This window comes from Triturus cristatus, chromosome 3_1 (assembly GCF_964204655.1).
Source record: "Triturus cristatus chromosome 3_1, aTriCri1.1, whole genome shotgun sequence".
Taxonomy (NCBI): domain Eukaryota; kingdom Metazoa; phylum Chordata; class Amphibia; order Caudata; family Salamandridae; genus Triturus; species Triturus cristatus.
Genome location: NC_140583.1, coordinates 868,301,631 through 868,324,719, shown reverse-complemented (window position 1 = coordinate 868,324,719; position 23,089 = coordinate 868,301,631). Strand labels below are relative to the sequence as shown.

Here is a 23,089-nt window from a genome sequence, read left to right as displayed (position 1 = left end):
TAGTGAAGGCTTGTTCGATCACAGGGATCTTTTTGTGGAAGAATTGAGCTATTTGCTTAGACCATTTTTGCGTGCATGGCCCTTCCTTTGTGCCAGCTTTCGGGGCGTTAAAGGATTTAACTATGCTAAAGATTACCTTACTCTTATTTTGGGCATTTTCTATCTTGGTTTGAAAGAAGTTTTTCTTAGATGCCTTCACGAGAATCTAATGAGCTTTTAAGTTGTCTTTATACACCTTCCTGTCCACAGGTAGATAGGATTTACGCCATTTACGTTCCATTTTTCTACAATTTATTTTGCTAGATCTGAGGGAATCGTTAAACCATGGAGCTGGTGGGGGCGAACTCCTTAAGGAGCAGGAAACAACCGGTACAGGTGCATCAATGTTAGTTCGGAGCCATGAATCTATTGAGAGGGCGTCCGAGTCGGGACAGCCAGACAGCTCCAGTGAGGAACGACCGAGGGCGTCTGCGAACATCGGGATGGATATTTTATGGAACGTCCTGTAATTAGGGACCCTCTTCCCTGCATTAGCCTGAGGGGCTGTGGCAGAGTTGGGAATGACGAATATTAATAGGAGGTGGTCAGACCAGATAATGGGAAGAGGTAGGTTTACTGATATGTCAAAGTTGTGAAAGATTTGGCTAGGGTATGGCCCTTCTCATGGGTGGCCGAAGAAATAGATGGAAACGTGTTGCAGGCCTGCAGCGTCTCCAACAAGGAAATTGGTTGAGGGTCTTTTCCATTGTCCATATGTATATTGAAATCTCCCAGAATAAGGCAGTTGCTGTATTTTAAGGCCAGGGAGGTGGTGACTGTATTAAGCGTAGTAATAACATTTCCAATTGCACTGGGTGATCTGTAAATTAGAAAAACAGCTATGCTATGATGGGGGAAGAAGGTACAGTCGAAGTCTAAGGACTCTGTGCCCTCAATGTTTTCCATTGGGATGGGAAAGCAGTCTAGTAATTGATTAAAATTATGGCGACACCGCTCGGTCGGTCCCTCCTAAGGATTTTATAACCTGTAGGGATGGCCGAGGTGATAGTAGGGTTGGAGGCTTCAGACAGCCAGGTCTCAGTGAGAAATAAAAGATCAGGCTGTTCGTCTAAAAGTAGACCATAAATGTGTGGTTCATGCTTTTGCATAGAGCGACAATTCAAAAGGGTGGCCTTTAAGTCCTTTGTTTTCTTATTGTTTTATACTTATTGTTGCATGGGAGGATCTTGGGTGTGGGTTTCCTGGGATGGAGGAGAGACCAGTTGCACTTATTGCATGGAAAGTCTCCCTCCAAGCTCGGATCAGCCGCTGTACACTGACATAATGGTAGCCGCCTAAGGCTAAGCAGTGTTTCCCTATTGTAATATAGTGGAAGAAACTCACCGGAGGGGAACTGGGCAGCATGGCCGGTGCCAGAAGCCTCCGGGCGCAGACGGGCTTGCCTTTGGTGCGCCTTAGACGCGCCAGCGGCGCACCCACTGCGCGCATCCTTTTGCATCAGGAATATATAGACTAATGCCTATGATGCAAACTGGATCGCTAACGCAGCTGAGGAAGTGGAAACTACATAGGCATAAGTGAGGAGCCTTATAGTAGCCACAGCCCTCCGCACAATCGGCGTATCAGCCGTGGCGGACCAGGACTGGAGGAAAAGCGAGATGTGAATCGAAGCAGCTCAAGAGGTGTAGGCAAGCAGAATCAGGTAAAGTGCAAGTGCGCATAGGTAGGAGAAATTGTTACAAAACACAGAGTAATTCAGCCACACATATACAATTTAAAAAGTATTAAAAACCTAGTAGCAGGGCAGAAAACACTAAAGCCTACCGCTGTCAGCTGCATGCATCCGTTTGCATCAGGAATATATAGGCTAATGCCTATGATGTAAACTGTATCGCTAACGCCGCTGAGGAAGTGGAAACTGTGTGGGAAACAGGGGCTCAAATTGGATCATAAATTCAAAGCTGTTCTGAACAGGGGCCCCCAAAATATGTTTGGCCCAGGGCCCCCAAAATCCTTAAGATGTCCCTGCCTGGCGTTCCGTTTAGACTCCAGAGGACTCCTTGGAGCCGCAGCCACCATCAGAGGCTCATGGAACGCAGGCTTGGGATCTGACTCCCCTCCAGGTCCTTGTTCACCTAGATGGCTTCATTGTTTTCAAAACAAGGGGAAACAAGAGATACTCCTGAAAGTGTTCAGTCAGAGAGGGAGCAGGGCTTGGAGCTATTCCTGGGCCATTGGCAGTTCTGCCACCGCAGCTCCAAGTTTGTGGGACTCACCATTTCAGAGTCAGAAGACTGGTTAGACCTTGCCAAAAGGGAGGACTCGTCTTCAGACCAACACTTGGGTGGAACTGTAGAGCATTCTCCAATTATTGCTGGAACTGTATTCCTCAAGTTCAGCAGGCCTCTCTTTTAACTGTCTTGGGGCATCACTCTGAATCAAGACACTGACAAGGAACCAGCCACTGATCACCTTGAACTGCCTTATCACATGTCAGGGGGGGGGGGGGGGGAGTGCTCTCAAGGACGGGACTTAGTAGCACCGTATACATAGATTCAGTAACACAAATACTATAACTTTATGTGTGCACATTCAGAGGGATAAAGATGCCCTAGTTTTCTGCAAAACATATCTTCATGATTTCGCATGACTGGAATACTTTGATACATAAGTCATTCATATTTTAAACATTTGGGGACTTAATTTCAGTGCTTGATGACATCATAGTTTACACCAATATCCTACTTAGCCTCCATTATGGTATCCAGTGGTGTCTGTAATGGGAAGTACAAGTCCCTTCATAATTAGAAGATTTTAATTTTTCACTCAAGGTCTCCTGCTGGCAGGGTGTAACGTCAGGGGGTGTTTGGGGTATTACACCCCCCTAATAAATGTATTTTATGAAGAATAGTGGGGAAGTGCTTTTAGTCGGCTATGGTGAGGTGTTTGTCGGATTTCACCTGGTAGTTTTACTCGCTCACTCTGACAAAAACATACACACACACTCATCTTTGTTTTTGAAAGTCCCCAAAAATATTGCTTATTATACAAAATATTGTGTTTCTCTCACTTAGTACTCATACCAGTCGCATTCCCCTCCCTTTCCACTGCTCCTTAAAGCCCTCTCATGGGCCGTGCTTGTCGTATAATGTTTGCCTGCTTGATTATCGGAAATTTGAAGCTCACACCCCACAATCTTACTGACCAAGCCACGCCCCTGGCAGCAGATGAAAGCAGACAAAATCTCCGGGTGATACTAGGAGGTATTACCAACGGAATCGGCCTTCGTATTCCAGATTTCCCTGGTAAATATTCGTTTCTCACTGGAATTTAGCCCCCCCCCCCCCTGTAATCCCCAGTAATTTGACTACCCTGCAGTTGACACCACACCTCCTCCCCCAGTGGACGAATTGCTGCGTTCATTCCGGGGGCAATTCCAGTGAGTCCTGTAGAAGGGCAAAGTAGGATATGCCAGTCATTAAAATACCTCTAAAACGCAATGATAAAACATACGTTAAAGATAATTATGGTTAGAAATAGGAACTAAAAAGCTCTGATTCCGGCCAGTCATGGGCAAGCACTGCAACCATACAGCAACCATGGTAAAAAAAAAATGCTTATCTTTTCGATGCCTAAAAGGGGAGGTAGCATATAGGGAAATTTCAGAGATTTTTAATGTTGCGGTCTAACCACAATGCTCTTAAACGTCAGTTTGCCGGTGAGTATCATAAATATATATATATATATATTCAGGGTTGTGATGTGTGAGACGTGAGCCTCGGAAGTCCCAGTGCAAGAAGCCCAGACGGACTCCCTCACAGACACCAGTAACGAACCTTGTTTGCATTTGTTTTATGATGTTGGTCTCATTACAACTTGACAGTTTTCTCTTGACAAAACTGCGTATGCATCAAGAAAACCTAATCAGGAAGTGTTTTGAGATTCGAATGAAAAATTAATTATGATGAAATATTGATATCGTTTGCATCTTATGACTGACTGTCGTTGAATAAAAAAAGTTCTTTATTAAACGTTTTAACACCAATCACATTTCATCCCCTTGCCAGATTGACACCATGGAGATGATGCGACATCCAGACGAAACCACTAACATGAAGCGACAAACCGTGGCTTCTTATTTCAGGGTACGTAAAGCTGCCATCAGTCCAAGCCCACAGTTACTACATGTGCAGAGCCTGGCGCAACGCAGCACAATCTAGTGCTGTACACGCGGATCTTTAAAATGCTAAGGAAATGGGCGCTATCTGGCGCATGCATCAACAAAGACTTTTGCGATTCCTAAATTGCGATTTTTAAGGAATCGCAATTAAGAAATTGCAAAAGCCTATGCATGTAGGAATCGCTATAAAAATAGCGATTCCTACAAATTTCTTAATTGTGACTCGCAAATTGCGAGTCGCAATTAAGGAATGCCATCCCAATCATTCCTATGGGCCTCTAGGCCCATAGGAATGAATTGGAGATTGCATGAGCAATTTGCGAGTACCAGTAGGTAGTCGCAAATTGCTCATGCAATTTCAAGGGTGCAAGGGTATCACAATGACACCCTATTGCACCCCTGAAATTGATCTGTGCACATATGTTGCACACACACATGCTCTAAGGGCATGTGTGTGCGCAACATGAAACTTTGAAAAATGCACAAAAGTGCATTTTTCAAAGTTTTTGCAAATTACCATGAAGTTCAACTTCATGGTAATTTGCTCCCCCTATTAGCGAAATCGCTAATTTTTTAACTTTAATGCATTGCATTTAAGGAATTTCAATTTGGGATTCCTTAAATGCAATCGCAATTTAAGGAATCGCTATTTAGAGATTCCTTAAATTGCGATTTTTGCATTTGGGATGATGCATCCCAAATGCAAAAATACCGGTCGCAAAGGGGCAGATTCTGCTAATCTGCCCGTTTGCGACCAGTTTTCTCGTTGATGCATGTGGCCCTAAGTTTTTATGCTTCATGCAAGATCCTGTGCAAAACTTTATTAAAGTTGGGCTCTGGTGTCTTAGGCAAGCATTTTTCTTCATTATTAAAAATGCTTTATCTTATATCAACTTAGCAGAAACAGTGCTTAATTTGTAATACAATTTGTGCCAGGGCCCTCATCAGGAGGCCACTGCAGCTTTTCCAACCCACTGCCCCTGCCAGCGCTGCCAACGACAATACCTACGCAGCTACTAACCATAACACTTCTACAAGTGTGATTATTCAGACTAATCCAGGCCCCCAAAGCTATAAGAATAGTTTGGGCGGGAGGAATTAGTCGTTTATACAATTTTTGTAATTTTTTTTTTAGAGTTTTATATTGCGCGAACGTGACATCGGGTATCAGAGCACTTTACATAGCACCAGTTTCGTTACAGAAGGACACATTAATTTTTTTTGTTAGGCACGGGGAGATTAAGTGATTTGCCCATAATCACAGGAACTTTAGCGTCGTTGCCGAGACTTGAACCCGGTTTCCCAGCTTCGCGGTCGACCGCTCTAGCCGCAAGGCTACATGCACTCCAGAGATTGAATTAATAAACAGCAGCTCATCTCTAAATTAAACAGACAGCACCACTATGTGGCAGATTGTCATAAGTGTCGGTGTTCACAATTAAGTGCCAGTGCCGGAAACCACTGGCTCAAAGTAAGCACTGAATAGGAGAGTCATGTGAAATCAACCAGTGACGGCTGTTGCCTATGGAGCGCTATTGTGGCGACCCACCAACAGCATTAGGCATAGAAAGAGAAACTTTGATATATAGAATTGAGCAGCCATAATGTAAACAGATGAAATGAAAGTTCGGTCACTTTGTGTATTTGCAATACTGAAGCCTGTGCTGCTGACTGTGAAATTGCACATGTCAGCAGCACAAATTAGGGGCATCAGTAGGGCTCCGTGGACTCCACATGTGTGATGGGCGCTTTTCATTTAAGTTCCTTTCACACATTTGCAATCCATAGGTAAGCTGCACATGCCCTGAGGAGTGCAGCATGCCTAGGATACGAGCCTGCTCAGGCACCAATAAGCTTTCGTCACTGTTGCCCCAAGTCCTAACAGTAGGCAGGATAGAACAGAGGTTAAAATGGCCAACCCTTGCTCTATCCTGACTTCTTTTAGGGTAGTAAGGCAGGATTAGTGGGGGAGTCTGGTAGTAGCAAAAGGCAGAAGCCCAATGACCCTTATGTCAGCAAGTAGGTTTTCAGGGCCTAGTAAGCTCAGAGAATTTATTATCACAAATCAGCCTTGGAGGATCTTTTAAAAATGAAAGTTCTCCTGGAAATATCTTTCCAAAGAGTTTGCATGAGCATCTGTCCTAAAAAACATAACTTTGTGCTGCCATCAGTGTGACATCACTGAAGTCATAAGATTGGACAAAAATCCAAACTTCACGCAAAGAACAAGCGTAGCAAATGCATTCACTAGCAGGGTGGTAATGATGCAGTATTTAGTGGGTGGTGCATTTTTTAACACACTGTCGCAAATATATTTCTAAAGTATTTTGCGGCAGCACACTGTCATTTACACACAGCACATGCTCCATTCAAATGGCCATTACATTTGCACAGACATACAGAATTGACTGATAAAACTATACAGCTCATTAGCAGTAATGTGTGAAAATCGGGTTTCAGCAAATATTTCATTTGTGCATCACAAAGTGTACAGATTTGTTTCGATCATATTAAACCTTTGTTTCAATCACACTTTAGAATTACAAAAAAACATGCTTCATTTATGCTTTCCCAACTGCGGATATGTCCTGAAATATCTATATAGTTCATTTACACGTATTTAAATTCTGTTGTGTGTTAGTGTTAGACCTGGCATCCTTGTGGTCTTACCATAGACTTTGTGCCTTTTTCTACCACGTTTTGCTGATTCTTTTTCTTGACCCTAGGACTCTGAGCACTTTATCACTACTAACCAGTGCTAAAGTGCATGCACTTCTCCTCTAAACATGATGACATTGGTGTATACCTGATTGGCATATTTGTTGTTGTGGTAAGTCCCTTGTAAAGAGGTATACCATATACCCAGGGCCTGCACTTCAAATGCTACCAGTGGGCTACAGTACTGATTATGCCACCCACAGAAGTAGCCATTCAAACCTGACTCAGGCCTGTCACTGTAGTGCCTGTGTGTGCAGTTTACTGCCACTTCAACTTGGTATTTAAAACTACTTACCAAGCCTTAAACATTTTTTTATTACATATGAGTCAACCCAAAGTTAGCCCCCAAGTATCCCTAAAGGCAGGGTGCTATGTAAGTAAAAGGTAGGAAATGAACCTTGATGTTTTGCATTCCATGGTAGTGACAAACAGCCTATTTAGTTATTCACTACTGTGAGGCCTACTCCTTTCATAGGCTAGCATTGGAAATGCCTTAATACCATTTTTAGCTGTAATTCCTGATCAGATCGACATCTTTGATTTTTCCAAAGTCCTTTTTCCCCATGTCACATTTTCTCTGCAATGACTGTGGTCCTGCCTGGCAATATGGAATTCAAGCTTGCCAATCTGGAGGCATACACAGTGACCCAGCTGAAGAGGTTCTGCCAGGAGAAAGGGGTATTCCATAAGGGAACTGCCAAGAAGGCAGAGCTTCAAAAAGCCTTAAAAGCATGGGTAGGAGCCCACCTAGAAGGAGAAATGGATAAGGAGGGATCTGTGTCTGAGGAAGGATCAGAGCGGAACATGACAGAGGGTCTTGTCATGCAGCCTACAGAGGGGGGGGGTGAGCTATTTTCTCTCAAGAGTGGCAGTCCACTCTTGTTATGTTTCATATAGTTACTCTAATATAGGTCCAGGGAACAACGTACCCTTTCACCTACATCATCTCCCCTACATTTCACATGAGCCAGCCTTTTAGGGACAGAACGCCTTATAGGGACAGAACGCCTTATAAGGGTTGAACGCCTTTTATGGACTAAACCTTTCACCTAGTTCCATGCAGAGGGAGGGTTTTTCCCAATAGAATACTGCTAGGACGTCATCCTTAGCACATATGAATAATTTATGAGGATACTACCTAGGAGGTATACTTCACCTTCCTCCTTTCTACGTACAAGGTTTATCCCATACGTCATACTCATACTAAACAATGGCTAACACACACACAAGGGACAAAGAGACTCTGTATAAATACAGCACCTCTTGCTATCAGTAGTTGGAGGGAACCGAGACTTCAAGGCCGACACACTGACCAGAGATGCTGAGGCCCCTGCATGCAGTCGCTTCAGCTGACAGTGGTCTAAACATCCCTTGTGGGGTGTCCAACTCGAGACCAGGACGAGGTCCTACACTCTCATTATTCAGGTAATGGGGTTCGACTAAATCCTAGCGCATTCTTGGCTTCTAGGCCTATTAGCTCTTTCGCAGCTACTCACATGCTAGGTACACTTAGGTACATGCATTTTATATTCATGTATATGTTCATGACTATTGCAAAATGGTAGAACTGTGCTATTCCTTTTTATTCACTGTACTGCTGATCCTATATCTCTGCTACTGTGTAACAGTTGTAGCAGCACATATATTCTACAATAGAAGAACAACGGTGTGATAAACTCTTATTGTGAACAAACTTGACTGCTTCTTCTGTGTAACTCTCTGAGTCCAAATGATCAAACACGAATGACTGGGTGAAAAGTAGTATATTCTTTCCACGATTCTAAGGAATCAGGGTTGTTATGTTTCGAGGTTGCCAAAAACTAATCTCTCAGATAAAAAGATATTCTAGTGGCACCGTGCGCTAGTTAATGCAAACAAGGCTAACATATGCGGTGGGGGTGCACAGAATCAGTCTACCACCAGACCCACAGTGTATGTTATCCTAAAGCGCAGGTCCTGCAGGGTTACTATAGCAACTACACTACATGGCGCCCAACGTTTGGTACTTACAGTAGAATCTGAGTAGCTCAGTCGTGCTTATTCTCAGAGACCCCTACTCAGAAAAACCAGATGTCTGGAGTCGATGGGCACAAAACTCCGCCACAGCTGAGTAGGCGAAAGATCCTATTTACTGGCTGTTGGTTAATCAAGCTTAAAGGACATTTTTCCCAAAATTGTGCAAAACACTGTATCTTAATTTCCTTGGACTTACTCAGTCAGAAGACGAGTAAGATGCTGATGCAATACATATTGCAGCCAATGTAAGACACACATTGACAGTTAAACTCGTCAAACATGGGTTAATACTCAGAGGAGGTGTAGTAATATTCGTGATAGAGGCACACGAAGATTTCCAAACATAGGTGTTCTATTCATGGGTTACATTCCCAGCAGCAAATGCTGTTACAAAACTTTTAATTATTACACACATGAAGAAGTCCCAGCGGTCTACACTCAGTTTGAGGAGATTGAAATTCCGCTCACCTACCAGGAACATGTTTCTGGTTTAATGGCGCCCTACCCCACTCAAGAAAAAGAACAAGACTCGGTCCTTTAGGAAGACCAGGAGCAACATGGCCGATATAAGCAACCTATGCACCACATCCTGACATTGACACAATGCCAAATGATGAATTGCTTGTTCAACACAAAGTTAATCAAACTTTACAGAAACATGACACAATTCGTCATGAGGACACTTGCGGTCCAACCAACAGTAATTACACCAAATGCAGACCCTACACAGAGCACAGCCACTAAAATTACTCCACAAACATTACACGCGGTAATAGGTAAATTGCCCACAAAACGTGAACAAATTCCTTTCTGGTTAGCTAAAAAAAAAACCCAGTTAGAAGCAGTATTCCCAAATACAACACATTTGAAAAACACAGAATGTTAACAATCTGCTTGCCCATTGGGATTACACCACAATTAGAGGATTGTGTATCTTGGGGTACAGTCTTTGCTGCCATATATACCAGAACTCATGGTATTCCTTCATTAGCAGTGATACCAGATGTATTAAGACAAATACAAAATGAGTACGGAGCAGAACCTGCTCTAAACTTAGGGATGAAGTTATTGAATAACTACGACCAGGTATCAGCCATAATAACAGCTAACATTAAAGGGGAAGCAGCATCAGTGGCAATCCGCCAACGCCTACGGGAGTTCTCTCCATTAGACCAGACAGCAGTGTGTCTTCAACCAGCCTGTCCACAGAGGAGCTGTCAGCCAGGAGGGAGGCAAGGAAACTAAAACTAGAGCTGGCCAAGACTTAGAGGGAGCAAGCCCTGGCTAAATTGGAGATGCTCAAGATCTAGAAAAAGTTAGTAGTGAAGGAAAAGAAGATGGCCCAGGAGCTTAGCCTCAGACAGCTGCATATCAGAGCCCTCCGAGTAGGGTCCAGCAACAACAATATTGGTGGCAGCATGCCTGCAGTGCCTTCACAAGTCCAGATTTCATATCTTTCCCAAAAGATATGGTGCCCAGTTTTATTATCGGAAATGACATAGATAAATGGTTGGCAGTCTATGTGGCTTTGAAATTGCACAAGGTCCCAGAGGAGTTCTAGGGGAGTAGTCTTTGGCAGTACACGTCCATGGTGGGGAAGGACACACTCCTTACACTAGAAGTGGGGGACCAGACCAACTACTCTGCCATGAAGACCATGTCAGTCAATAAGTTTGGGTTAATCACTGACAATTGAAGGCAATAGTTCATGGCCAGTCACAAATGCTCTACACAAACATGGGTAGATTTCTTTGACTATGTTGGTAAGGCACTGAAGTGCTGGGTGAAGGGTAGCAAAGTTAATGATTATTAAGGGTTGTACAACTTGTTTTTGAAGGAGCACATTCTTAATATTTATTTTCCAGAGCTAGAGCTGGCCAACATCTGGTTGATAGCAAGCTTAGTGACTCAAAGAAGCTTGCTGAGGAGGTGGACCTCTGGGTCAGCACCAGAGTGTCGTGAAAGGTATCTTGGGGAGGTAGGGCTCCTAAATGGGTGGTCTGGGTTCCCACTAAAAGAAGGAATGGGGAGAGGAAAAGAAGTAGTTCTGTAGAGGCCCCCAAAACAACTCACAGGGGAAAGGGTCTGGTTCACATTCCCAATCTGGTCACCAGTAGAAAACTTACCCTGGCAAGTCAGCTCCCCAGAACTCCCAAGTGCTATGAGTGCTGTGTGTATGGACACTACAAGGAGATCCCAAGTGTCCCACTGGAGGAAAGATTCCAGGGGTGGCTAGAATAGTGCTGGGGGATGAATTTGTCTCAATAATGAGGGGAGTTTAGTGGGGTTACATTAGTGTCCCTGGGTGACAGTGAGATGGTTCCTAAGATCCATGTGCCCTCAAATAATACAACGTATAGGCAATGAGTCACCATCAATTAGCGAGGGTGGAAGCTCTGAGTGATACAGGAGCCAGTATAACTATGGTAAGGAGTCAACTGGAAGGAGGGCCTACCAGGGAGGAGTTCTGTAGGCCACAATAGGAGTGTCCAACCCTTGTGGACATGAGGTAGCAGGCTGAAGTCCAAGCAGCAGGTGATGCCGCTGGTAGTCACCACATTTACTGGGAGGGCAACTTCCTTTACAGTGAGCCTAAGGCTTCTGGGCATGGGACATCAAGGGTCCTGGTGGTCTCCCAATGCTACAGGGCCTTCTTACCGGAGCTGGCTCACAAGATTCCCCTGGCAGGACACCTAGGCCAAGACAAGACCTTTCCAATGCTTGTCCACCACTTCTATTGGCCTAAGATCAAGAACTCCTCAGGTGCGTTTTGTTGAACGTGTTTGACCTGTCAGGCTAGGGAAGACAGGGCAGAAGCTTATAGTACCCCTTCATCCATTGCCTGTCAGTAGCACCCCCTTTGAGAGGGTGGGCGTCGACATTGTAGGGCCTATGGAATCCAAAGCTGCATCAGGCAACGGGATCATCCTGGTTCTGGTGAATTGATGGATCATGCCATTAGGTACACAGAGGAAATCCCTCTGAGGACTACTTCTGCACCCGAAGTTGCAAAGGCCCTGATGGAGATTTTTGCCCGAGGGGTTTTCCCAAGGAAGTTGTGTCTGACAGGGACACAAACTTCATGACTGCTTATATGCAGTCAATATTGAAGGAGTGTGGGGTAATAATCAAGTTCTCAACCCCTTACTATCCAGTAACCGATGGGCTTGTTGAAAGGTTCAGGTTCAGCAAGACCATGACAGACATGATCAGAGGCCTTCCTGAGGCCTTGAGCAAAAACTGGGATATCCTCTTGCCTTGTCTATAATTTGCTTACAGAGAGGTGCCACAGAGAGGAGAGAGTTTTAGCTCCTTCAAATTGGTGTATGCTCATCCATTCAGAGGACCTCTGAGTATGATGAAAGAAGGATGGGAGCAAGGTCCCAGAAAGGTACCCCATGATGTTGTAAGTTACATGCTGGGATTCTGAAGCCAGATTGCTAAGTTATGGGAGCAACCTTCCAGTAACCTTGAAGCCAGCCAGCAAGTCATGAAGGAGTATTTGAAACAGAAAACAAAAACTACTGGCTATCTGCACTGTGTTTTGTATAATCAATAACTTTTAAGCATTAGTATTAACAAATACCATGTGTAATTATGCAGAATTTCCATGCTAACTTTAAATTGATTAGGGCTCTCACAAAGGAGTGAAACTAGATTGTTTGGCATTATCTCCAGGTAAACACTATTAAGTAATTAAAGAATCACTCAGGCTGCACCGGTTCTAAGCAGTTGTTAGAACTGGTTCAACCTTGTAGGGTGATGATCTACCGGGTTATCCTGACACTCTTTCGTTATGGGGATGAGTCTGTCTGTATCTATTTAAATGATAGTGCGCCAAAGGAAGGGGGAATCACCCAACCCCCTTGATTAAGACCACAGCTGATCCCCTTCATAACAATAATTTACTGCGCGTCACTTGGCGTGTTCCCCACGACTTCATCAGGGCTTTCTTTCTTGAAAATTTCTTGACAATATCTTCTCGGAAGCCATACTCGGTGGGGGACCGGAGCATACAGGACTAGGATTGGCGGCCTCTTAGATGTCAGATACACGGGTCATGCAAGGGATCTAATTGACAAATGGGATTGAGATATACATAGGACACATCAAATGAGATGCTACAGAAGTTGAGACATAAAACTTAACGGGACACTCAGAAGTTCTCGCCAGGACAGAAATAGAACCGACTTGGAGATATTGGCAAGAGATTTTCAAGAAAGGAAGCCCTGATGAAGTTGTGGGGAGCACCCAAAGCGACAAAACGCGTGTTGGCTGGTGGGGCAAAAGAGGAAGAAAATTAAAGGCAAAGAATGAATACAAATACTGTGTCAAAATATTTGACTTGTTTGATTAGGCGGAGTGTGTGCTTGGGCAGAAAATATTAGTTGTTAGAACTGCTGTGCACATGCAGCATGTATTGTGATGTGCAAGGTGATTTGATAATGCAGGCAGTTAATTCCCTAGTTAGTGTGTAGCTCCATCCTCCTACATGGCAATATATTCAGTCAGTTTGTACATTTACCCTTTGTGGGCAAAGTATAAACCATTGTGTACTGTGTCATGTCTTGTGCACTAACTGCTCTTTAGAATGTGCTTTGCGCTGTGTGTCGTGGTATACCATGTGCACATTCTACTCCATGAATTGTGCTTTACACAGCAAGTCCAGTGCCATTTTGTGAACAATCTGCTTCATTGTGCGCTTTAGACATTGTGTCCTGGACAAGACATGCAAATCTGCTGAAAGATGTGTGCTGTGCATGCATGTCCAGTGGCCCGATATTTGTATAGTATATCTCCTAGAATGTCTTTTGCAGTTGGCTTTGTCCACGCTTGTGTCCTGAAGCCTGTCTTTTGAAAAGAGTGTTTCTCAACCATACCTGTCCTTTTGCACTGTGTATGTGAGCTCTGTTTTTGCACAGTCATTTTTTCTTTCTGTCTTTTTGTGCTGTTCACTTTGCACTCTTGCACTCTTTTCGACTATTGCATTAGATAAATAGAAACAAGCAGCACAGACAAAGCAAAATCAACTTGTGAATAACTCAAACTAACAAGCATTGGCAATCCAAACAGCTCTTGTTGTAGAGCAGAGTAGAGTGAAGTGGAGTGGTGTAGAGTGGAGTGATGTAGAGTGGCATAGGATTGCGTAGACTGGAGGGTTGTAAAGTGCAGGGGCATAGAGTGGAGTAGATGGACATGAAGTGTCATGTCACAGAGTGGAGTAGAGTGCTATAGAGTGGAGGGGTGTGAAGTGGTGTAGCAGGGAGTGGAGTAAAGTGTCGTAGAGAGGCGTAAAGTGACATAAAGTGTAGTTGAGTGTCATAGCGTGAAGTTGCAGAGAGTGGAATAGGGTGTCATAGAGTGGAGTGATATACAGTGGAGAGGCATAACACAGAGTGGAGTAAAGTGTTATAGAGTACAGTGGAATGGAGTGCTGCAGAGTGGAATAGAGTGGAGTGGCATAGCTCAGTTCAGTAAAGTGGCATAGAGTGAAGTGGCATAGCGCGGAGGGGCACAGAGTAGAGTAAAGTGGCGTAGATTGGAGTGGCATAGAGTGGGGTAGAGTGTGGTAGAGTGGAGTGGTGTGGAGTGGAGTAGCATGCAGTGTAGTGTCGTAGGGCGTAGTGTCATACAGTGGACTGTCATAGAGTGGAGTAGAGTGTTGTGGAGGGTCATAGAGTGAAGAGTCATAGAGTGGAGGGTTGTAGAGTGTCATACAGTGGAGTCGAGTGACCTAAAGTGAAGTGGCAAAGAGTGTCGTAGGGTGTTGCAGAGTGGAGTGCATAGAGTGGACTAAAATGTTGTAGATTTAATACAGAGTAGAATGGAGTAGAGAGTGATGGAGTGGAGTGCCGTACAGTGAAGTGTCGTAGAGTGGAGTACAGAGGCCTAGAGTGAAGTGGCATAGAGTGGCATAGAGTGTAGTGGCATAGAGTGTAGTAGAGAGTTGTAGAATGGAGTTGAGTGGAGTGGAGTGGCATAGAGTGACGTGGCTTAGAGTGGAGAGGCGTAGAGTGGAGTGGAGTAGAATGAAGTGGTGTAGAGTGGCAAAGAGTAGAGCAGAGTGTTATTGAGTGTTGTGGAGTGTCATAGAGTGGAGAGGTGTAGAGTGGCATAGCATAGAGTGGAGTAAAGTGTCAAACAGTGAAGTAGAATGGAATGACATAGAGTGGAGTAAAGTGTCATAAAGTGGAGTGGTATAGCGTGCTGTGGAGTTGAGTGGAGTAAAGTGGCGAAGAGTGTCGTAGAGTGGAGTGTCATAGAGTGGATTGTCATAGAGTGGAGTGTCATAGAGTGGAGTGTCGTAGAGTGGAGTGTCGTAGAGTGGAGTGTCGTAGAGTGGAGTGTCGTAGAGTGGAGCGTCGTAGAGTGGAGCATCGTAGAGTGGAGCGTCGTAGAGTGGAGTGTCGTAGAGTGGAGTGTCGTAGAGTGGAGTGGCTAGAGTGAAGTGGCCTAGAGTGAAGTGTTGTAGAGTGTTGTAACATGTAGTAGAGCACTGTAGAGGTAGAGTGGGATGGCGTAGAGTGTTGTAGCATGGAGTGGCACAGAGTGGAGTAGAGTGGAATAGATTGGAATGGAGTAGAGCGTCATAGAATGGAGTATCGTGGAGTGGTGTGTCAAAGAGTTGAGTACACTGGCCTAAAGTGAAGTGGTATAGAGTGGTGTAGAGTTTCATAGAATGGCATAAAGTGGAGTGGCATAGAGATAAGGGGCGTAGAGTAGAATATTTTAGAATGGAGTATCGTAGAGAGGAGTGGCATAGAGGGGAGTGGCATAAAGTGGAGTAGTGTAGTGTCTTGTAGATTGGAGTGGCATAAAGTGGCATAGAGTATGTGGTGTAGAGTGAAGTAGAGTAGGGTGTTGTAGTTTGGAGTAGAGTTGCATAGAATGGAGCAGACTCAAGTAGAGTGGTATAGAGTGGAGTAGCGCAGAATGGAGTGGCGTAGAGTGAAGGGGACTATGGTGCCGTAGTGTGACTTCCAGATGCATAAACCTTAATTATGTGTGAGTGAATAAACAAAAAACATGTTGCTAGAGTAAGAACGTCCGAGAGATAGATTAACTAAAGCAGGGTCGTACAATGTTTAGCCACAATAATACCAACGAAGATTTGTAAAATATCTACCTGCGATAAACCTGTATACAGAAAATCTAAGCACAAAACATTACCATATTATTGATTCATTTATAAGGTGCCCTCTACAATATTAAGTGTCTTAATAGTCCATCTCCAATTGAAAAAGCAATTAAGCATGAACAATTACGTGGAAAAAAATGTAATGATTAGCATGACACAGGATAGGGTTGATGCACTGATGTCAAGGGACAAGGAGTTTCAGGACAAGGGACCCAAAATTGAAAACCTCTGCTCTGTTCACTGTTGAAAAGCGACCTTGAGAGCAGAGAGGATACCCATATTGAAGGATCTCAGGGTGAGAAATTGGCACAGGCATAAAATCATTTAATCTTCAGTATGCACCTCATACAGTCTGTGCTAAGGGGCTATTAGTGTGCTCTATCATACACTTGGCACATGCCCCTTCCCATAGCTGTGCACCTTTCTTTGTTCACTTTGTTTTCTTAGTCGGGTTACATTTTAGTATAGTTTGCTCCTTTGTCTTTGTTTACTCTCCATGGAGCCCTGTATCCGGAACTTTCCTGCCGCCTCTGGAGACAATCTCCTATTTGCCCTACATCATGCTACAGAGCTCTCCACAGATTGGGGGCAGAAGGCCATTTAACTTTCCCTATACTTTTTTTTTTTTTTTTATGGATTTTATTTTTAGTTTGAAACTTAATACACGCAACAATACAGCTGGACATTCATGTGGCCATCATAACGTATCAGAAGATTGTACCATATACAGTCTGCTGAGGGTCATAACAGTGATCATCACAGACATAACTTAGTCAAGGCTGTCATTGAGTCTATACCATACGCCTTATCTAATTACCTATAAGAATAGTAACATAACACAAGAGCCCCTCCCATATCATTGTCAGATCTAAAGATAAATACCGTGTCCTCACATATCCACATCAGGGGAGGGAGGGGTGGGAAGGGGTGGCAGCCCCCAATCAAAAGGGGAGAGTTATCACGGCCACACAGATTCCGACCTCCCATTCCCCCACTCATGAACCACTCACAGCAGAAACACCCTATTCCTCCTCCCGCTGCTGAAGAAGGAAGGACTGCAGTGGGCCCCATATATCCCTAGGTCTGGAGGCACTCGGCTGTGTCTCAGCATATACCGATAGTTGTTCCTGACAATATACCAGATCTGTTAACCACTCCTTAAACTTCGGAGCTCTGCCTCTGCCCCATCGGCAAGCCACCCTGCGCTTGGCAAGTAGAAAAGCGATTGCGCAGAACTTCCTATATTTATTGGGGATGAGCTCAGTGTAGCCCAACAGTGCTACCAATGGATCCCTCTCATGTACAGTAGCCGTCATTTTTTCCAGGGCGTCATAGATCTGCATCCAGTACTGCAATATAGCCGGACACTCCCATGCCAGATGGAAAAAACCCGCCCCAGCCTGTCCGCATCTGTCGCATCTATCATTATTGGACAATTTCAGTCGACATTTTTTGACTGGCGTATAATATAAGCGCTGCAAGAATCTATAGTGTATCACTTTCAATCTACAGCTAGCAGAAATCTGCCGAGTTTGTGTGCAGCAATACAGCCACTGTGCATCCGACACCTCCCGTCCCAGCTCCGCACTCCAAATTTGACGCGCCCGGCTGTTAATACTTTGATGTTGTGTGCGCATGCTACGATACAGGCCCGCCACCAAATGCTTACTCTCCGGAGAAGTGAGCACTAAATGCAGGGGGGCAAAATTCTTTGGCTCATGAGGAAATTCAGGAAGAACCGCCCTCATTCCCTGCCGCAGGCGCACATATAAAAAAACTTCTAGGGGCGTGGGTTGTACTGCCTGAAACAGATGTTCTAAAGATCGAAACACACCTCCGTGAAAGAGGTCCCCCACGTACAAATGAGCAATCTCCGACACATATTACGAAATCCCGTTTCCTGCAACAGCGGCATATCAGGGTGATACACCAGCGGAAGCCTCGAGGAGTACAACAAGGGGGGCGACTGAAGCAGGCCTGCCAGGCGCCTCCAAGCGGTCGACGTACTGGTAATCGTCGTGGGCTGTGTCCCACGCGCACTCAGTGGTGCATGTATATATCCATTGAGTGGAATAGGATGCGCCAACCAATCCTCAGCAGCCACCTGCGGCATGTAAGCCGCAGGCCGCAGCCAATGATATGCATAATGCGTTTGCGCACATGTATAATACATTTCGAAATCAGGGATATCGAATCCCCCCTGATCGTAAGGCCTCGTGAGCATAGACCATTGAAGCCGCGCTTGCTTCCCTCCCCACAACAATCGAAGTAGCTCAGTACGCAAAGCTTTAAAAAAGAAAGTTCCAGGGTGATAGGGAACAGATAAAGAAATTGGGGTAGGAAAATCATTTTAATAAGGGAGGCTCTACCCGCAAGCGACAAAGGTAACGATATCCACCGCGCGACGTTGCTAGCCAATCTCGTAATAGCCACCCCATAGTTCAAACGTAACGTGTCTTCCTTATCTCTAGTCACATGTATGCCTAGAAAGCAGAGGTCCGAGGTACACCATTCCAACTGAAAATCCGGCTGAAACTTAGGAACCGCGGCCATAAGGGGGAATATCTGCGACTTCCCCCAATTAATATGCACCCGGAGAATCTGCCAAACACCAAAAATTCTCTCAATAAGGGATTGATGTTTTGCTGGGGATCCCTGACATATAACGTAACATCATCAGCGTACAACGATATAAGCAGTTGGCGCTGATTACACCGAAATGCCTTATCTTGGTGTTTCCGACGTAACCTACATGCAAGCGGTTTAATCGCGATAGCAAACAATAATGGAGAGAGTGGGCACCCCTGCCGGGTACCCCGCGAGATAGGGAAAGAAGGGGAGACATGCCCATTTATCAGCACCTTTGCAGTGGGTTGACAGTACAGCAAGTTTACCCATGAGATGAATATCTTGGGAAATCCCATCTTTTGTAGCACACCAAATAAGTAATCCCACTCCACAGAATCAAAAGCCTTGGTGGCATCTAAAAATACAGCAGCAAGTGGGAGCTCCGGGTCTACATTCTGTATGAGCGAAAATAACGTGCGCAAGTTGTGGGTGGTAGGCCACCCAGGCACAAACCCAGACTGATCGGGGAGAACAATCCTATCCATCAACAACGTTAGGCGATTAGCTAAAACCTTCGCCAGAATCTTAGTGTCGCAATTCAAAAGCGACCGGGGTCTAAAGGAGTCGCAGGAGTTGCTGGGTTTACCCGGCTTCAGCAGAGATGTTATCAGCACTTCCCTCATTGACGCCGGGAGCACCCCGGCCTCATGGGATTCCTCAAAGATTTCCTTCAGTACTGGCGCCATAATATCTATATAGCTCTTATAGAACTCCACAGGGAAGCCATCCAATCCAGACGCCCTGCCGTTCCCCAAGGACATAATGGCCTCCCTGATCTCGTCAATCTCAAACGGCGCACCTAGAAATTCCCTATGTGTGTCACTGAGCCAGCACAATGCTATATCTCCCATAAATGCGTCTAAATCCGCCGCGCCCTGACGCTTGTAGTATAGTGTAAAGTGAATGTGTCAAGGATACGCAGAGTATCCCGAGACTTTTGACCTCCGGGCAATTCTATTTACAATACCTGCGTATTAGGTCACGGGCAACGCGTAAGTTCGGCCAAAACCCTCCCAGGTCGTTCACCCTCCCCATACCGGCGAGCTTCCCGATGTCGCCCTTTAAACTTAACCTCCCTGGCAGCAGTGGTCTCGTACTCAGACAGTTTTTCCCTGAATTCCGCATGTATCCGACCTGCTTCCCCTCGTACCATCCGCTCCTCCAGTCCTCTCAGATCCTGTTCGAGATTCTTAAGCGTGCGCTGTATATCACGCAATACGCCAAAACATTTGGAGATACAACACCCCCGTATAGTGGCCTTAAATGCCTCCCAAATAACCTCTACGCTATCTACCGAGCCTTTGTTACAGGTAAAAAAGTCCCGTATTTCCTCCCCCAGCTCCGCCTGAAACACAGAGTCTAGTAGGGCACGCAGCTGCAGCCGCCAAGAAGGTCTAGGCCTGTCATAGCCAGGGGCACAATCGTAAGACATACAGGGCAATGATCAGAGTAGGTCCTAGCCAGGTGCGTGACAGCTCGTATACTTGGTCCCAGTCCCCGGGTTACAAAGCAGTAATCAAGCCTAGCCCAGGTTCCAGTGCGGGATATGAAATGAGTCCCCTCCATCATCTGCGCATGAGTATGACGCCATCCATCTAGTATTCCTCCCTCCTCCATAATGCCCTGTAACGCCTCCCGGGATCTAGTGTAATGACATGGAGCAGGATTGGATCTATCCAACATAAGATTCAAGGCGACATTAAAGTTTCCTCCCCAAACAATGTGAGTAGACACCAAAGCAACAATCTTCCCCCACACATTAGTAAAGAACTCAGGCGTATCAACATTGGGGCCATAACAATTGACAAGTGACACCAAGCCTCTGCCCATTCTCCCCCAAACTATCACATATCTCCCCTGCGGGTCCGTCAACATACCCCCCAACACAAAAGGCGTCCGTTTTTTAACCAGGATGGCAGTACCCCGTGCATATGAGGAGTAAGAGGAAAAAGCCCGTACAGACGCCCATCTCGATGCAAAGTTGTGGGGGGAGTGCGGATTGATGTGCGTCTCCTGTAGCATTGCAACCTGTATCCGCTGCCTATCTAAGTACGCCAAGACATTTCTGCACTTTCTGGGATCCCCCAGCCCCCGAACATTCCAGGACAAAATCTTAACTACAGAGTCACTCTCCTGAGTAGTCATAGTATACTATGTTATATGTATAGCAACCTTGCATCATGAACCAGTCCCTCACAGACCTGCAATATTCATCCCTAATCCTGTCACATAACATGATCCAACCACGTCCGAGCTGTAAGAACAAAACTCCCCCCACTTCCCCTCCCCCCTCCCACTGAAGCATCCCAACTATGCCAGTACCATTCAACCCACCCCCCCACCCTTCCAACATCTCTTCAATCACATATCCCAAAACAAGCCCGCACCATAGAGGAACTGAGCTACAGGAAAACATACAGCCAACCCCCACCTTACACAACTTCTGGGGTATACCCGGTTAGGGGGTATTCTACTAGGTAGCCCACCAATACCTCCCGTCCACCCAAGAGACCCACATCCGTGAGCAAGTCCCCAGGCAAACGAACGGTATGTCCGACTGAGTATCGCATCCATACATTGTCCAGGTGCACTGCCTCCCCCGCAAATGTCATCACATTATATCATCAATGACCCAAATACCCACAAAAGTTCCAGCTGAACCACGCTGTTGGCATCTCATCCCCTCAGTGTCCGATCCCATCGCCCAAGGGAACTGTCACTCCACGTCATCCAAAGATGCCCCTGAAGGCCCACCACGCTCAGATGCCACCCTCCGCCGTGTTTTTAGGGACTTAAGGAAATCTTCCACCTGTTGCCGTTTCGTATAGATTGTTTGGGTGCCCTGATAAGTAACTCGAAGACGTGCAGGATACAGTAATGCATAGTCTATCTGAGCTTGTCTTAACTTCTGTTTGACCACTATGAATTTGCGTCGTTCCTCCTGCACATGCGGGGTAAAGTCGGGAAAGATAGTGAAGGTCACCCCATTATAATTCAGTTGTTGTTTTTCCCTGGCCACTCGTAAAACCGCATCCCTATCTCTGTAGTTCAATAGACGTGCGGTGATGGGCCTGGGTGCAGATCCGGGCGGAGGGCGGGGACCAAGCGCACGATGCGGCCGTTCTACTATAAAGTGGGATGATAGGGACTCCACTCCTATCACCGCCGCAAGCAGCTGTTCAATGTATTTCTCCATCTGACCTGTATTTGTACTTTCTGGTATACCCAGCAAGCGCACATTGTTACGGCGACTACGCACTTCAATGTCCTCATTTTTGGCAGCTATAAGCTTCAGGAGCTTATCCATCTGGGTCATCGCGCTTTGCATTTGTGCCGTGGTATCCTCCGTCCCTGAAATCCTCTGCTCCGCCTCTGTAATCCGAGTTTCGTGGCTATCAATTTTGTGGGCGATAGCATCCATACGACCAGTGAACCCGTCCATCTTCTCTACCACTGTTGCAAACCCCTGTCGCATCTCTTTTAGAATCGATTGCACGTCTCCACCAAGCCCCTCCTGTTGAGTAGGAGATGCGACCTCTTTTACACGCTCCCCTTCCGCCATTGGCTGGTGAGAGCCCTTCTTAGATTCAAAAGTAAGCCTCTGCTGACGCGCGTCAGACTTCCCCATCCTGTGTCCGACACCCAGAGAGAGGCCCACCAGCAGGAAACACCCAGGCAGCCAGAAGGCCCAGTACACTCACCCTTGTTCACCTAATGTGCCACAATCCACCTATATAGGGACACGACAGAGCTATTGCCTGCGTAGTAGCATCAATATCCTTCCTTCTGTGTCGCCACCAGCTATATTAATCCGCTGCACCTGGTCTGGGCCACACCACAACCTATCCCCTCTTCTGCACTATCAATGATCTGTGATACGAGACTGCCGCCATGCATTCCTCTCCGAGGCTGATTAGCTCCTGGCCAGCGGTGCAAGGCGATCCGCAACGCTCCACAGTCAGGGCGCTCCGAGTGTTCCTCACCAGCCCGTCCTGCGCTTAATCAGATGCCCGCTGCGCCGCTCCCAGCTCCCCTCCGGCAACCAACAGTAACAACAGTGGGCCATTCAAGGCAGATCCACCAGGAATAGCAACAGTTCTGGCAGCATAATTTATGAGGCCAGGGTCCCCCCCAACGTCCAAGCGGCGATACCGCTATCACCTTCAGAGCCTCCGAGTGGGCTAATCCGAGTGGTATGCTCTGCATCCACCCCTTTTCGAACGCCTATGCCTCCCTGGGCGCCGGTCGCAGAGCCCAGCTCGAAGGCCCCTCTGCCTGCAATGGCCACTCAAGGCTTCGGGAGCACCCAGCCGGCTAAGCACTCCCACGTCCTCTCACCTCGTGAAGTGTCTCAGCAAATCTGTAGGAGCGTTGTGGCGGCGGGAAAGACCCAGCATGGGTCGGATGTC

At 46.0% G+C, this 23,089-nt stretch overlaps 1 protein-coding gene across 4 annotated transcripts in view; it reads left to right on the top strand.

The window, feature by feature from the left end:
- The window catches only part of MYO3B (myosin IIIB), a 2,253,613-nt gene that overhangs the window by 1,677,280 nt on the left and 553,244 nt on the right, over positions 1–23,089 (top strand). For all 4 annotated transcript variants that reach the window (XM_085645333.1, XM_085645331.1, XM_085645332.1 and 1 more), the window contains one exon: positions 4,068–4,145. In XM_085645333.1, coding sequence (XP_085501459.1) covers positions 4,068–4,145 — 78 coding nt within the window. The remainder of the gene's footprint in view (positions 1–4,067; positions 4,146–23,089) is intronic.